This window comes from Aptenodytes forsteri, unplaced genomic scaffold, assembly GCF_000699145.1.
Source record: "Aptenodytes forsteri isolate BGI_AS27 unplaced genomic scaffold, ASM69914v1 Scaffold66, whole genome shotgun sequence".
In the NCBI taxonomy this organism is placed as follows: domain Eukaryota; kingdom Metazoa; phylum Chordata; class Aves; order Sphenisciformes; family Spheniscidae; genus Aptenodytes; species Aptenodytes forsteri.
In genome coordinates this window covers 1450631-1468652 of record NW_008795131.1, presented here as the reverse complement: position 1 = coordinate 1468652, position 18022 = coordinate 1450631, and the positions used below count along the sequence as shown (strand labels likewise).

General features: G+C 35.5%; 1 protein-coding gene across 2 annotated transcripts in view; it reads left to right on the top strand.

Annotated features, from left to right (window-relative positions):
- NCOR1 (nuclear receptor corepressor 1) overlaps positions 1-18022 on the top strand; it is a 76610-nt gene that overhangs the window by 10056 nt on the left and 48532 nt on the right. For both annotated transcript variants that reach the window (XM_019471797.1, XM_009278175.2), the window contains exons 2-8: positions 4033-4210; positions 6547-6686; positions 8890-9085; positions 10881-11063; positions 12972-13085; positions 15658-15714; positions 16176-16228. In XM_019471797.1, the coding sequence (XP_019327342.1) occupies positions 4103-4210; positions 6547-6686; positions 8890-9085; positions 10881-11063; positions 12972-13085; positions 15658-15714; positions 16176-16228 (851 nt within the window). In that variant the 5' untranslated portion in view covers positions 4033-4102. The remainder of the gene's footprint in view (positions 1-4032; positions 4211-6546; positions 6687-8889; positions 9086-10880; positions 11064-12971; positions 13086-15657; positions 15715-16175; positions 16229-18022) is intronic.

Genomic DNA, 18022 nt, shown 5'->3' with positions numbered 1-18022 from the left:
ACATGTAAATGTCTGTAACAAGAAAAGGAGGCTTAGATGGAAGGAATATTGTACTTTGATATCATTTTATGTGTTGTTGTACTACAGTGTTGATTTTGTCTTGAAAGAAATGAGATCCTATGCAGAATCCCCATCCTTTAGTTCCCTCCCTACCTTGTAATTGCCAATATGTAACCATGTATTTTCCTCTCCTGTTACTGCCCTTATCTCTTCCTGCTGTTGTGTCAGTTCCCTCGGGGAGGAAGAAGAATGCACCCCCACCACTGATAACTTCATTTTTTCTTTTTTCCCTCTCTTCACTTCCCACCTCTCTTATTGAACACAATTATAACCTCTAATGCTGTTTCTGTTGCCTTCCTCTGTTGGCAGCTTTTCTTTGTTTCACTTTTTTTTTTATTATTATTATTATTATTATTATTATTATTATTATTATTATTATTATTATTATTATTATTATTATTATTATTATTATTATTATTATTATTATTATTATTATTATTATTATTATTATTATTATTATTATTATTATTATTATTATTATTATTATTATTATTATTATTATTATTATTATTATTATTATTATTATTATTATTATTATTATTATTATTATTATTATTATTATTATTATTATTATTATTATTATTATTATTATTATTATTATTATTATTATTATTATTATTATTATTATTATTATTATTATTATTATTATTATTATTATTATTATTATTATTATTATTATTATTATTATTATTATTTTGGTGCTACAAACATGATCATACTTGCAGTTCTCAGTAGGAAGGCCGTTAGACTGAATGTTTTCATATGTATTGTGTAAAACTTGTAGGTTATGAGATATGGGGTTTGAGTTAACATTTGCTGGATGGATGAAGGATGTTCATGCTTGTGCGCCGTGCCGCGCTCCTCCCCCTCATCTTCCCACGTCTAGCACAGAATCTGGAGAGACGGTCAGGACCTCTCATTGCTGTTGGTTGTGAAAGATTTTTATATCAATGAAGACTTCAAGACCAACAGTCCTAACACAAACCTAACAATCTGTACGCTAAAGTTCTTGTGAATGGAGAAACAGCCTTTATAGCATCATACAAAGTGAGTGTGGATTGAACATCAACCTGGGTTAATGATCAACTTGCGGGTTTGACTGAATATTGAGAAAATAAGGAGAAGACATAGCTTGACAGAGAGAAACTAGAAAGGACCTTGAATCATGCAGTTGTTGGCCTATATTTGTGTGTGATTTTCAAGTGGTTGCTCTCCTGATCCCCTCTGCATCCCCAGATTCTTCAGATCTACCTGACAGTGGTCAGCATGTCAGGGAAGAGAGTAAGAACAGGATGAGTATTTATTGATACTTTTGCAGAATTTGGTGTATGTTTCTGGCTCCCTATGCCTCAGAATGGGTATCACAGAACTAGAGAAGGTTTGGAAGTGGTTGACAAGGAACAGCCAAGTAGACTAGGATTCTTCAGCATAGAAAGATACAGCTGAAGGGATATGATAGAAGTCTACAGAATCACATGTGCAATGGGGAAAAAAAGAATATGAAATAGTTGTTTGGTCTGTTGCAATGTGAAAACTAGAGGTATCAAAGGAAGGTAGCGGGTCCAGAGCGAACAAAAACTGGTGGTTTCTCATGAGAAGTGCCACTAAACTGTAGAATTCCTTGCAACAAAGTTGTGAATGCTGAGAGTTTATACTAGTTCGGAAAACAGCTGGACAAACCAATGGAAAAGAAAGCCATTAAGAAATCTTAAACAGAAAGGCTCTGACTCAAGGAATCCCTGAGCCACAAGCTGTGTCTCAGGGAGCCACTAGAAGGCTGGAGAGTTTGTTGGGAAAGTAACTGGTATGTGCTCCCTAAATGCCTGCTGCTGGGCATCGTCAGCTGCAGTATATTGGGCTAAAGGAGCTTTGATAAGATCCAGTATTACTGTCTTTATTCCTCACTAAAGTTTTGAAGGTGTAACAGACATACATATATATAAAATCCAGTTAGTCATCTTCCACATATTTATGAAGACTGCATACGAAGCTGGTGAGGTAGCACAAGTTAGGGCATCAGCAATTCATCAAACCAATATTTGTACTTTTGTAACCTTAAATTGTTGGAGCAACCTTATACCATGGAGCCAGTTGTTCATTTAATAATAAATGTTCACCAGCCTGTGATGGGAGTAGTTATCACATTAGTAAACGTTTGACTGAGCTGACAGCTATATGCTATAGTTTTACATGGACTTGCATGGAAATTGAGAGAGAAAAATCAAAGGCTTTTTTGCTGTAGCTTGGACTTAGGAATACGTTTGAGTGTTCAGGTACTATAGCTTGCAGCTAACTATCACAATGTATGTTAGCTAAAACTGCTTGCTCTGTGACACTGTTTCTTGATTAAATGGCATAGATATGACTCAGACCTATTAGACCATCACATAGTTGGTAAAGATGTACTCCAACGAATGCAGTATGAATGATGAAGTATAATAAATGTTGTGGTGAAGAATTCTATGTTAGAACTTGTCACTTGGATATGAATTATAGGTACTATAATAGATATATAGGTACTGTAAAGCACACAAGTGAACTGTAGTATTGCTTTGAAAGAGAAACTGTAGTTTTTTCTTTAATTTTTCATATCTGAAAATCAGGTTTAAGAGGTAAATCTAAATTTGTCTCATTATTCTGATAGTCCAACATGTAAAGCTTGCTTTGTTTGATGGAGGGGTGGGGAAAAAACCCCGAACAGAACAGGAATGATAAAATATGTTGGATAAACTTTAAGATCTGTTTGTATAGCTTGCTGTGTCTGATCCTTTCCTGAGCTGATTTTGTCTATTGACTGTTAATGGAAAATGCAGTTCAGAAGTATAACTTTACATGTGATGTTTGTGAAAGGCTGAAGATTAATGCGCTTTGAAATGAAGCCATCTAGGCAGGGATCAACAGTTACTTTATTTGAAGGTCTGATATGTCTGCTAGGCTCTGGACCAGAGGTTGAGAATTTGCCTCGGGTCCAGTAGAATTCTCTACTTAATACAAAGGCTCCAAAGATTACATCTTTTGAGCTATCGGAGAGAAATATCTCGTGTTTAAAAAATATATACGTCCTGCTCTTTTGGTTAGAGCGATAATTTACCTGCTCAAAGCACTGATGGGCGCAGTGTTTAATCAATGTCTTCTGATCTTCAGCAGCTGAAACTATACACAGCTTCATAGATGCTCGGACTTTGTTAGTGAACTTGTCTGGATTTTTTCAGTACTTAAAATCTTCCCCAGATCAGTATGCATTTCAGTGTTTGCTGTTAATCTGTAGTTGGAGAATACAATAGAGGCAAAGTAGTCATCGAATGTCAACTAAGCAGGATTGTTTTAAGGCTTCATAGTATATTCAGTTTCTGGCATCCCATATGAGACAAACTATGCTGTCAATTGAAATAGTGTGTTGTTTTTTTTTTTTCTTTGTGACTGCCTTTTTTAACTACTTCTGTAAAGCTGCTGTTAGATGGTAATATATTTTAGGTCCTGATTGATACACTGTGGTTTAATGAACTGTAGGTGGCATTGAGTAAAGCAGCCCTAAGACTACCTGAATCTGAAAGTAAGAAACAGTTCATAGAATCCAAAAACTCTGTAGAAGAAATGAAAGTGAACTTCACGTTGTGCTAAAGAAATTTACAGTAAATAAAGAGTCCATCTATAGACTATTATAACCTCTTTAACATCTATTTAAAGTGACCTACTTGTCTTTTAAAATCCTCCTAATCGAACTGGTAACTGGTAAAATGATGTATTCTGACAATATAATCCTCAAATCTTTGTATAGACAATGCTGACATGTCTCATTTTGAGCCCATTTAAGACCTGTTAACATGTTTCAGACTAGAGTAACCTGTTAAATAAATACATCAGGAAAAAGCTTTTACTGGTAATGGTTGTTTTGCTTAGGTGACTATGGCTGTAATGTATTGTGAGTACATCTGGTACTTCAGTGCTTATCAGTGATCTTTTTTCCTTTAGGCGGTTTCCTAGAAACATGATTGCTTGCTGGTCTTGATCTCACAGCTTTGTGAAGACTTCTTCTCTGATAATGTCAAGTTCAGGCTACCCTCCTAACCAAGGAGCATTCAGCACAGAACAGAGTCGTTATCCTACTCACTCTGTCCAGTACACCTTCCCTAGCACCCGACACCAGCAGGTAAGGAGATATGAGGGTTACAAATCTAGCAAGAGTATAATTCGGGTGTTTGGTATAAAAAAAAAAAAAAAAAATCCCATTTGGCACAGCAATGTAATACAAGTCGTTCACATTTGAAAACAGTGGAGTTGCAGACCAATATGCCCAGTTAAAACTGACTGGGGAAATCTGTATAGCAATGTTGTTTGTGCCTTTGGAGTTTGGCTCTTGCGTTAAGGCTGATGGGTCTACTTATTCAAGTATATAGTGTCTTTGAATGAGGATCTGACTATGATGTAACTTCTGGGAAGTATAATCTGTAGCCATGTACTGCTCCTTGGTTCCTTCTGAAGTATTACCTTGAAAGGATATAATTAGCTGTTGAATTATGCTTTCCTGCAATGCTGTAGCTGAAATTATTAAAATCCCTGACTATCATTGGCTGCAATTTTGGCTTTTTAAAGTTTTTGCTTGGTTTTCTTTTTTTACCCTTTCTTTCTTTTTACGTAGACTAGTATTAAAAAATGCTCTGTAAAACTGTGAAGGTATCCTAAATAAAACACTACAGCTTGTCAATATTTCCTATTATTTAACATTTGTAAATCTGCCCAAACTGGCAAAACACTTCTTTAGAAATGACCTGTCTTAAAGACTGTACATTGAGAATCTTGTCTTCTCAAGAGATTGAGTCTTTTTGATTCTTATTTCCTCTACTCTTTTAATGTTGAAAAATCAAATATAAAGAAATGCTCGAAGTGGCAAGGCAAGTGTTTTGTCTGCTGAGAACTGCTGCCAGTGTTGCTTAGGTAAATAGTTGTGGGGTGGTTTGTTTTGTTTTCCCCTCCTTTTTTTTCCTGAAAGCACTGCATTTTGCTTCTTCAAGATTATATATGTATCTGCTTTTTTACATGTGTTTTGACAGAAAACTGAGTTTTATAATTCTGTATCTCTGTCACGGAGAATTAATTAATTAATTAAACTTCCTGTTTTTATCATTGGTTTCTCGTAGTTTGAATAAATTCACTAGGGTTTGTGTTCATAAACTTTTGTTGTAGTTTTGCTTTAATTTATTAATGTTTAGTCATCATATTAAATTTGGCCAACTAAGCGCGTCTGAGTCCGTATGCATTCATAGCAGTAATTTTCCAAGAATATGCAAATAACCTGTCTGCAGTTAGTATACATTTAATATGAATGCAGTGTTCTGGGTGTAACAAATCCTTTGAGAGACTGGGCTCTTGGGGCATTTGTGGGTGCTAAATTTTTATGGGGCATTAATCTCCCATTAGGCCCAGGAGCCTAAGAAGTGAACCTATAGTCATCTTTCCTTCTTCTGTGTAAGGAGTATTGGGCTAGATTATTTATAAGCTAAATGTAGTTCTTGACAAAATCTGTGTGCAAGGTGGAGAATGTGAATCTGAAATGTAAAAACTTGTATTCCGCTCTGAATTTTTTCTGAAGCAGCTGTACTAGTGCTTCCAGCTAGCTGTGTTCTGCTAGCCAGAATTGGGGTAATGGATTTCTAAGAATCTCCTACTTGGTCATTTCTTCCAAGCATTTATTCTGCCATCCTGTGCTCTGTATGGCATGGTAGGCTGTGGAGGACTAGCTGTTGGCTTTAGAACAGCTCAGGTTTACATCATTTTAATGAAATTCTCCTCCTGCTACAGATACTTTAGATTTTTTCTTCTACTTACATGTTTGCAAAAGGAAATTCAAGAATTGGAGCTTTTTGACTTGCTCCGTATTTATTTTCAGATAATTTGTAAAAACTAAATCTTACAGATAGTGACCTATTGCGTGTCTTGTAGAGCTTCTCTTCAGTTAATGCCAGCTGCATAGAATTTTTAAAAGCAAGACCCCTATATACAAATAAATTGTCTTGTACCTCACTTTGATTATAAATTATATCAGTCAGAAGATGCATCTTTTCTGACTCTTAGTCCTAATTAATGGTGTCTGATATAAAAATGTCTTGAGATGATAACAGAAGGAATTGCCTCGGGGTTGCTGAAACATATTCTCAGTTTAGCACTTTGTAGTTGGATGTGCAAAATTGATTTTAAAGGATTTTTTTTAAAGGTTATTCTTCTGCTGCTGACTCATATGTGTTTTGTTAGAAGTTGTTAATAAGCTAGGTGGAATTCTTAGCATAAGTATTTAGTCTCTTTAAAGTTCTTTTAAAACTTAGAACTGCCATTTACAAACTTATTTTTTGAGTTGGAATAAGGCTTTGGTGATCTGGTCTTGGTCTGTATTTAATAACTTTGGAAATGTCCATTCCATGACACCAAATGCTTTTGATCCTGTCTTCTGCACCTTTGTTCTTGTTAACATCAGAGGTGTGTTTCATTTAGGAATTTGCAGTTCCCGATTATCGTTCGTCTCACCTGGAAGTCAGCCAGGCAACCCAGCTCTTGCAGCAGCAGCAACAGCAGCAGCAGCAACTGCGGCGCAGGCCTTCCTTGCTTTCTGAATTTCACCCAGGCTCTGACAGGTGAGGATGCTGTTTTCGAAGTATGTGAACAGGAATCTTCTATTAGTCTGTGCTTTCTGTAAAGTTAGTTTTAACTTTTGAATAGAAAGGTTTTTGAGTTTCACAGTTTTTGCCTAAGTACTTGACTTTATTAATTGTTGTAACAATTAATAAATTAATTAATTAATTAATAACTTGTAACAACAAGTGCTCCATTGTTGTAACAGTGTCGGTCTCCTGCGTTTGAGTGTTGTAGCTGTTGTGTAATTCCTCAGTCCCTTTGACTTAACTAATATATTTGTCGCTTCCTGTCTGAAACAATCTGCTTCGCTTTTCCCACACCTCTCCTAACAACGCTGTCACTAAGCTTCTGAGAATCTAAGTGCATATTGCAAACTTTTTAATGCCTTTTAGGCTAAAAGTGTGTAAAGTTTGTAACTTTGGATAATTTAATCTTGCCGAGTAGAAGCAACAAGTGCAAGACTTGTTACAGTATGAATATTGCCTAATCTAGGAAATACGACAGGTTTGCTTATTCAACAGATGGTATCTGTGTGGCTGGGCAAGTACGAAACAACAGAGCTAATTGGGTATTTTAGTTGTAAGAATTGCAAAACACTGAAATGTGGCACAAAATGGACTTCTAGGCACAGAGGACTAAATCAGAGGGTATGCGACTTTTGGCAAGACACTTGACATCTTCGTATCATTTGTTCTAAATACCTTTTTTTTGTCAGTCTTGTGTACCATTCCTGTCTCTGTAAGTAGATGCAACTGATCTGGGTCCAGTAGGTTAACTGAGGACAAGTATAGTGGACAACTACAGTGAATCATATGTTGTAGTTTAGTTTCAGATTGGTAATATCTTACTTCTCAGTAAAATAGGTTACTTCATGGTGGATATTGATGAATGTTCAAATGTACCTTAATATTACTGTAAGGTTGATAGATTCAAGAAAGTTTTCAGACTGTATTAAACATTCATTTAACTATATTCCTGAATCATATTGAATGTACTTTGAAAACCAAATTTAGAAATTAAAAACCCCCTGCCGATCAGAATAAGATTAACGGGGTTGTAGTAAGTTAGCAGGAATACGCTTCTGTTTAGGGGAGAGGTTACTATATGATTTATGCACCTCAATTCTTCAGCTTATTAGTATGCTGATGTACAGTTGTAAGCAAGTGTTATTGCTTGTAACAACCTTTTTTTCCTTGGACTCTTATCTGCTAGGAGCGACTTTATATGCTGGATTACTGCTAGCAGTTTATTTTGGCTGTAAGGGAGGTATCCGGTTCTGAAGAAATATCAGTAATGAATGTTATGTAAATACTGGTCTAGTTTAAAATCTCATTAGAATATTCCCAGAAATAACTTGATGATAGTGAAATCTGGGGCTTGCATGTTGCCTTCATCTTGTCACCAAAATGTCAGTGAGGCTCTATTTTAGTGCTGAGAATCATAGTAGCTTTTAGAGTTCTCAAAACTTCGGTTTATGGCAGAAGTAAATCACCCCCTGCATTGTAAATTTGTAAAAGCTGATTCAGTAGTTCTGGCAAAATACAGGAAACTACTGTCATCTCTTCAGTGGCACTTCATAGGAAGATGCTGAAGCATATGAGGGTCTATGGACATCCTGTGCATTGCACTGTAAAGAAGCTAGTGATACTGTTCTGCTGCATTTTTTTCTAAGGAGGAGGAGTTTTTAAATGACTCATGGATTGAATCAATGACTGTTTCTGTCATATAGTAGTATTTTAGTAGAGATCAAGTTCTAAATAGACTCATGGCTCATTTCAAGCATTCTGTGTATATTTAAAAATTATTTGACTGCAAAAAGGAAATAATAGAGCTGTTGTGGCCATCTGTGTTCAGTGGAATACAGTACTATATTTATCTCATGGATTTTTTTTGTTTATAATTTGAATCAGAGCTTTGATTTGAACAATATCATTGTAGCAGTGGTAAGTTTCTTTAAGGGTTTGTAATGATAGGCATGCATTTAAACAGTATCTTAAGGTTCAAGTTAACTTTCTCTTTTTGAATGGATTTTAACTGTTGTATTTTCAAAGATCAAACTTAAAAACATTTGTCTGCCTTACTATTTAGAAGGAGCTTTGCTAAATTGCTTCTCCTGTATATTTGAAAAGGGTTGAGGAACACCAAATAGTTTTCTTGTACGGAAAATGTATATTGTAATAGTTTCTGTCTTCTGTATATTAGGCCTCAGGAAAGGAGAACTGGATATGAACAGCAATTTCATCCAGGTCCATCTCAGACAGATCATGATTCATTGGAATCTAAGCGACCACGTCTTGAACAAGTCTCTGATTCCCATTTTCAGCGTGTCAGTGCAGCTACTGTCTTGCCTTTAGTACATCCTCTGCAGGAAGGGTTGAGATCTGCGGATATTAAGAAGGTAAAGCCATTTTCTGTTATAATGCTGAAGATGTAACTTCCTATGTTGCGGTGAGCTAATCAATTTTTTTCTGTTAGGTAATTTTTTATTTGTTTAGGTTCATTCTTTAATCCCAGAAATTTATTTTTACACATTATCACAAACTGTGGTCATGAGTCAGTGTTACTCTTTCATAAAAACAAGAAGAAGGTAAGTCTGCCTCAAACACAGTAAAGAGACCGGAGTTCTGAGTTGCCACTACACTCAGTAGTGTAGTGGCATTAAAGTCATTAAAATCTGAGTTGCAAAATTATTATAGTACAGTACATAAAATATTTCTGCTTTTCAATTGAAAGCTGCTGGCAAATGCATACAAGTCCATTTTTTTTATGTAGTGAATATTTGTACTGAATGGTCAAAGTACTCCCCTCCACCCCCTCTCCCTTTTAAGCATTTGAAATGAATCTGCTTATTTACATAACACTAATTATACTTGTCACTGTCTCATTCTGGGTAAATCTAGGGCAATCTAGTTTGGTATGGATATTTTCTATTGTAGAAACTGAGTATTGATTAGAGCAATTTGTATAGAGCAGACAAATGTCTCTTAAATGAATATTTAATATCTTCTCTCATGCACGCACACAAGCACACAGACACACACCAAAAAGGTGGTGCATAGTGGGTCTGACTTCTGAAGGTGAGTGCTCAAGTTTCTAAACTCAGATCATTTAAAGAAAAAATTCACCGTATGGATTCAAAAGCTAATAGGCACCAGATTTTTTAGAAGTTGATTACTTGTCTTGCTTTCTCTCTACCATTCCTTTTATCATGTGAATAAACTGTCTGTGAAGTAAAGTAAAATTATGATAGCATGTGATGATAGCATGTGATTTCTTAGTAATTTGCTGTGTTGCATAGCAAAGATAAAATCAAAGGGGGTTGGAGAAACTGAGCTAAGGCATGCAATGTTAACTTGCTTGCATGTAACTGAATTTTTATCCAGGCGCTACATATAGAAATCTACTGTCTCAGTGTAGAAATACAGCCTGGTATTATCTAGAGGAGAAGTGGCATTCTGGCACATCATTTTTTCAGTCAGATTGGCTTGAATGAGGGATGTATAACTGAGCTAGTGTTCACCAGCTAGGTAGTCACGGAGCATGATGGTCTGAGGACATAAACAAAGACAAGATACAACAGTGCTGATGTTAGAACATAAAGCATGTTGAACTATGTTGTTTGGAAACAGATGGAAAAAAAAAAAAGACAAAAAAAATGAAAGCCAAATGAATAGTGACCAGTCCTCTCTTAAGTCATCGCTTCTCTTAAGTCATGTTAAGTTCAAAAGAACTTAACATTTATAACCACAACTAACTCCAGATGTACTTTATCAGGCTGGTCATGGTTATCTTCAAGAATATCCTCATCAATATATGTGCAGAGTATTGAGGATTGGCTCTCAATTAGCCTTTCCTTTAAACATAAAAGATACTGTTTATGTTTATGAAGATATATTTTTAAAAGGGAGATGTTTTGATCTTATTTTGGTTTCAAGGTAAATATAGAAGTGTGCTGTTATTTTTAAAGATGGACTTTGAAATTACAGTATCATAAATGGGCTGTCAGTTAATTCTAAAGTATTTAGAGCATTAACAAACTGAAATATTAAACTTAGCTCCTCAACAGAGATATAGATAACTGGAAATTCTTTTTAATTCATGCATGCTAGTTCGGTTACTGAACACTCATTCACATGTTATCAATATGACTGATTTCTCTCAATCTCTCCCCCCACCTCCTGTCCCCACAAAAGGACCCGGCTTTTGGAGGAAAGCATGAGGGACCATCTTCTCCAATTTCTGGTCAGCCTTGTGGGGAGGACCAAAATGCTTCACCTTCAAAGCTGTCAAAGGAAGAATTGATACAGAGCATGGACCGTGTAGATCGCGAAATTGCAAAAGTCGAACAGCAAATCCTTAAACTGAAGAAAAAGCAAGTAAGCATAGCAGACACTACTGTTGTTACCTGCCAGTGAAAAAGGTGTGGAAAAACTTCATTTGTTGGTGGTGAATTTTTTGGTTACGTGAACCAAACAAACAAGTTAAAAATGGAAGGTTATGTATCCGATTTTGTTAGAACGTTTAAATAGATTGGATATCATGTAGTTTTAAACATTTTTGAAAATAGGAGAAAGCCACATAGGAACACCAACAGTAGATGGCTTTATATTTTAAACTTTTGTTAGATGACTAGTGAAACAAGGGCACGGTGACTGTAATTTCAGCTTTAAAGATGACTGCTGGGTGAGGGGAGGCTATCATCTTTCTTCTTTCGCAGTCTGTGCAAGGGGAGAATCCCTTGCATGCATCTCCAAAACCAGAGCTTGTACAAAAGTCCCTGGATCATCTGCTTTCGCAAGGGCAAGAGATCCTAACATCTGGAGCTAAGGTCGGCCTTGGGGGAAAGTGTAGTAGGAGGGGTGCAAGTAAACAGAGAGAGCAGTGAAATAAGGAGGAGATACCACTTTTTTTAGTATAGTCATGGCTCTGCTTTGCATCAGAGAACTGCACTTCAGCTATTGGAAGCAAAGGAGATGTTTGCTGGCAGTAGTTGTTGCCTTCCCAGTAGCTGTTGTGGCCAACTAAACCCACCCTTCAATCTCGGCATCTGTTATTCATTGGCAAAACCAAAGTCCTTGTCTCCGTTTCCTTTTATGACTTTCAAAGATCCAGATAGAAGTAGTGCCAGCTTTAAGGTTTTTTTAGTGGGAACTCTGTAGGAAATAAGAGTTCTGCTATAGGGTTTGTTAACTTTTGTAGGTCCAGGATAACAAATAGGCAACTCTCTGGAGCAGTATGTTTTTATGGTCTGGAAGCATTTAATTGCGTCTGAATTTTAATGACCTGTAAAGCGACCTTCAGCAGAAAAACAAAAAAGGATGTCACTAAGTACCTGGCTGTGTGTTAACGATGCTTATCTTTTTGTTTGTTCACTTTTCCACAAATTCAGCAAGCACTATGCATATCGTCTATGAAGGTTCCTTTGTGCACGTTTGTAGTATGATTTGACTTTAAAAAAATTACAAAGTTGCTGTTGCCTGCAATAATTGAGCCTGTTTATTATGGCATTCTGCAAAAATTTTAGATTTTGAATTCTTATGCAGCAATATAGCACATTCTAGCCAGTGTTGTAAGACAGGATGGATCCCTAGCGTCAGTAGTTCTTTGTTGTATGTTTGTGGCAGGCATGGATGAAGGATATTTACAATTAAAAAATGAAGATGTCACTGAATCAGATCTATTTGATCTGAAATCAAATCACAGCAGTGTAGTAGCTTGGAAAATATTACAGGTTTTTTTGCTTGTTTGGTATTGTAACAATCTTGGAACTTCAATATATGTGGAGTGGTTTATTTCTGCTGTGAAGTACGTTTAGAATGATGTTCTCTGTGGATTGTTAGAAGGACTTTTGTACCTTTTTAAAAAAAAGACAGTAGTAATAATGGCACTTGAATATCTACAATGTAGAAAGGCAGCTCTGTGGATTACTTCCTCTGTGAGAAGGCAGGTTTGGTGTAACTGTTCGCCAAAGTTAATATTTTTGTTTAAGGTTAAATAGTGATAAATTACAATGTGACAGTGGCTTTAAATGTCAAGCTGAAACAAGTCTGATTCGATGCAGATGAGTCTTGTAAACGGGTAATTTGGTTTACCAGTAGTACAAAAAATAGTCTTGTTATCGTCCCTGTTGGCATTAAAACCATTTCATTCATTCCTTGTCAGTTAAGAGGAGAAATAACAGGCAGTGCTAACTGTTGATCAGATGCATATTTTATCTCTGGTGACTAATTACTGGTAAGGGTAACATGGTTCAGATGGCCGATTTTCTTTCTTTCGTCTCTTAGCAACAACTTGAAGAAGAAGCTGCTAAGCCTCCAGAGCCAGAGAGGCCTGTCTCCCCTCCTCCAGTGGAACAGAAACACCGCAGCATTGTCCAAATTATTTACGATGAAAATCGGGTAAGCGTGCTTTTCAGTTGACTGAGTGTAGCTGTGAATCTGACCCAATGTGCTAAAATTCGTTATGTCTTAATTTATTTCTGTGGGGCAATTTTTGCTTCTTCTGTTTTATTGATTTACCCACCCCTCTTTTAATATTCATTTACTTCTTTAAATGAAAGACACTTGCATGACATTTTTATTCTTGATCGCAGGATCCTTCTTCTATCTTGTAAGCAGTCTAGGGAAACACATCTATGGGTCTCGTCCCTAAACCCTTGTGTTGAGATGGATAGATATAGATCTATATATAAACACACACACACACACACAGATATATATATATATGTTTGTGTGTGTATGTGTGTAGATAGATAGATATAAAAAAATGCTTCAGAAATTTATCTCGAATTCTCTTTTCCTCGCATAAATACTGACAAGCTTGGCTGAAGACCCAACATTTAAATTAGCTGAAGGGGAAAAACTGCATATGTTGTCAGATTCTATGCCTTCTTTTTAAACTCTGACTTCTGGCACTTAAGATTTGCATAAATGAACAGATATGAAGAAGTAGTATATAGGTGAATTGTGAGCTTGTGTTGCATAAGTGATGAGAAAAGTACAAAGCTCAGTAATCCCGCCAACAGTAGCAAAGTGCTTCCTGCCTTTTTTTTTTCCTGGTAGTTTGAGATTAAGGAGTTGGATATCTGCTGGGTTTGAAAGTATTATGATCTTTTGTGAGAGTGGTATATGTTTTGTTTAATTTCCCAATTTTATTTTGTAGTTTAGAGGAACAGCTAACTTCTATTACAATAGACTATTTCTGAAAATTTGAGATGGTAAAAAACTGCAACACAATACTAGATTTTATACAGTAGAACTGTCCCCCAAGTGTTCCATGCAGCCTGTTCTCCCCTTCCCCCAGTTGTCTGTGAAATTTGATGTATTTACTTAATACAGGACATTAGGGCAATTATTATGTTATAAAAACTGATGTAACCAATGTACAGCAATATGTTTACTTCTGGTTACAAACCAGTTTTACTGTTTTAAGTCTCTTTCACACTATAATGTAATTAAAAATTATTAAAATCATACAATCACCTTACAAGACTTCATCAAGTTGAGTTGCATGTTGGGTGGTAGGCAAAACTATGTGAATTTGAAGACATCTTAGCGGGCTGCTATGCAGCTCTTTCTCTGCTAACTCTGGTTACAGGTGAGTTTTACAACAGAATTTTAAACTTGCTATTGCATTCCCCTTGTTGTGTATGTGCCAGTAGATGGGGAAACCCATTTTTATGTTGCCTGAGTTGGAGTAACATGTGTCAGTGTATAGTCATCTATTAGCTGCTTCTGTCTGTGTAGCTCTTCATATAGTATTCTATATACGAGGGAATTACCAAACCTGATGTGTTTGTGAATCCATTTAGCACTTGGTTTGAGTTCTCATATCAGGAATTACATGTACTGTAGATCGGCAGTATTGATGGGACTTAATAAATATAGCACGTGTCAATACTCACTGTCTTATTTAAAGGGTTATTAAAGATGTGTTACGCCATTTGTGTACATAGCACTTGTTTGGTATCTTTCTGTCTACAGTTGTACAAGAGGACAGTCCGCTTGGCAGCTTTCATCTTCAAACCGTGCAGTTTAGGATAATTACTTTTAATATTCAACTACTGTTGGCTAAAATTTGGTTACAGTAATAGGGCTAGAATTCAGTTTTAATTGTTTTGAGACCAGAAAAACCATTCTACCATGGTAATACTATAATATTTCCTTGATACATAATTATTTCATACAGCTATGAGTTCCGAAGAATTTCTCAAGATTGAAATTACATGGAAAGAGGTTAGAACTTAGCAGAACACTTTCTAATAATAACTGCTTTATGGATTAGTTTCTCCTACATTTTTCTTTGCAGATGTCTTAGGGCTAGCACATACAACTATTGGGGGGAAAGAAGCAAATTTGAATTAGCATGTTGGGTCATTTCAGATAGCCTTGTCTGCTGAGAAAGGGCTTTGGAAGATCGTACAGGCTTGAAATGAATTTGTGAAAGCCAACTGTCTTACCCAGTGCTTCCTCCTTTAGGGTCAGAATTATTTTGGGGTCTTTGTCTAGTGTGAGGGAAGGAGGACCTTTGACATACTTCTGTATGTGTACATACACACACGTGTGTGTATGTACACATTGATTCACACTCCCAGACTTTGCGATTGGGGAATTTTAGTCTCTTAATTCCATTTTTCAAAGCTAGCTATACTTTGTTTTACTGGACACCTTTCTTCCTCTTAATAATTATTTGCTGTATTATTTAGTAAATGCATGTTCTTTTTGAACTGCAGAGGTCAGTTTCTGCTTTTATGCTCGTATCAGCTTCCAAACATGGAGATCAGAGCAGTAACTGCACAATTCAGGTACAGGTTTCTTGATTTGCTGAGGCAACGTTGCAGAAGTAGGTTAAAAAGGATATAGTATGATCACACAGGGGTTTAGCAGCTAGCATAAGTGAAAGAGTTCAGATACACTTTTGATGCTAACTTGAGATGATTTACTTAGACTATACAAAAAACCTTATTTTCAGAAAAAAGCAGAAGAAGCTCACAAGATTTTTGAAGGTCTTGGTCCAAAAGTTGAACTGGTAAGTTGTAGTTTTGTTTGGTTTTTTTTTTTCTTCCTTTTGTTCTATTTTCTGTGTTGCCAGTGTTGCTTTCGTGTCTGTAATTCTGTTGTGGTAAACGGATGTAGTTCTATGTTTATGTATGAAAGAAGTGTGTGTTTAAATATACTGGTGAATTGGGGCTTGAATGAACCGATTGGGCGCATAAGTGTAATTTTTTAAAATAAATTTGCATCTATTTGAGAGAACAGTTTGAAATACGAAAAAGTTGAAGTATATATGTAAGTAGTTATAATGGTCTAATTTTAAGTAATGAAATCTGTGCTTTGTGTTGAGTATCTTCTAGTCCCTTCAGATTGCTGCATCTCAGATTGAGTGCAATGTTGGCAGAATATTAAAATATTGTTAAATATATTGCATATACTTTTAGAATTACTTGCATTGAAAAGTACTAAGCGTACCTTTCTAATCCAAAATTGTAGCCACTTTACAACCAACCGTCAGACACAAAGGTCTACCATGAAAACATCAAAACGTAAGTGCTCTAATATCTTGTCATTGTGCCATTTAGGGGGTCTAGACTCAAACATTCACTCAAATTTTTGATTGTCGTGATTTCCAAATAGGACGTGTGTACTTTAACCATATTTAAAAGCTTCCAGTCTATGTAATTTTCAGATTTCTTTGTTGTAGAACAGTGCTGCAAGAAATGAGTTATATGTACTGAAGGCAAAGGGAAACAGTAACTTTTCATCATAACTTAAAGATAAAAATAAATCATAAAACTTACTTTTTAAGTTGGGAACGCTTATATTTTTCAAAGCCTAAAATACCAGATTTGACCTAGATGTGCCTAGTTAACTTTTCCTGAATGTACTGTTCAAAGAAGTGTTTCAAAAGTTATTACTTTCAATAAATGGTAGGAGTCCTGATTTTGTTGTTGTTATCTATTTATTGACTTAACCATGTACTCATTTTCTATCATGGGCTGCAAGCAGAGTTGTTGCGTGCTACACTTACTTGCTATTTAGGGCAAACCAAATTCAGTGATTTGAAGTAAACTTCTTGTCTTCTGGAAGAAACGTGGATTTTGAGGGAAATGAATTTTTTGTTTCTTTTTTAATATAGAACTTGTTTCTCAAATTTGTATGAGCTAGTTTCTTTAGTTCACTGAAGCCAATATTGTTTATAAATGGAAATAAAGTTTTAATAGATTAATTTTAAAATGTGTTTAAGCTTATTTGTACTCAAATTCAAATGTCCATTAAGTTGCATCTGATTACTCTGAATGTCTCAGTTCTGCAAAGGTGATGGTGAACTCATTTCTCTACAGAAAGTCATTCATAACGTAGAACAAAATCTTATTTTTTACGTGGCTATGTCAAACCAATATTGATTTCACTCTGTAACAATGTTATAAAATACCAAAATAGTGATCGTTCTATTGCAACAAAAATCAGCTTATTTTCAAAATATGTATTGCTACTAGACTTTGGTGAAAATAATTGCTGAATTGTAACTGCCGTAACAGTGCATATTTCTTACAAATTATCTTTGAGGAAATCCCACTCTATTGTAACTATGAAGACCAAGGCCTTGTCATGGCTTCTCTAGGATGGTAACTGGGAAGAAAATATTTACTTTCATGTCTCACTTTGAAACTCAAATACTGGTGGTTTTGAGACAAACTTTACTGATGTGGCATGATTATCCCAGTTCAAATTTGTTGAAGAACGTTACTGTCTTCGTAAGATTTATTTATTCATTAACCAATTTCTGTACTATCAGTTTTTACAAACGAAGAAATAAATTGTCAGTTTCAGATGTGAAGAAATGCATAGTGAGTTACGTGCATATTACTAAATGCTCTAACTTTTACTACCATTTTGTAATATTTTGTAAGTACAGAAAAAATCCTACAGATGACTCTCCTTTAAAAACTTCTCTTAAAAAAAAGTACTTCTTGCTCCACTCCTTCAAATACAGCTGTATAGCAGTTCCAAAATACTTAATTTTTTTAGTAATATATTGTAAAACTCTTAACTTTAGGATTGAATTACAAAGATAATTTTTTTTTCCCCCCCAAAGCATAATATCTTAAGCTAAATTTACTCATTTTAGCATATTATCTCTCTTGTGACGAAGGAGAGCACATAGCTTGAAATTGGAAGCTTTTGTGTCTCGATTGCTTATTCCAGCCACCTTCAAGAATCTTCTCTCTGATAAAATACAGTATTAGTTAGATGATTGTTTCATCAGGAATTTTCCCTCTGTTTTCTACCCCTGAAAATATTTTTCATAATAATGATCTGGCATCTAGAATCCATAT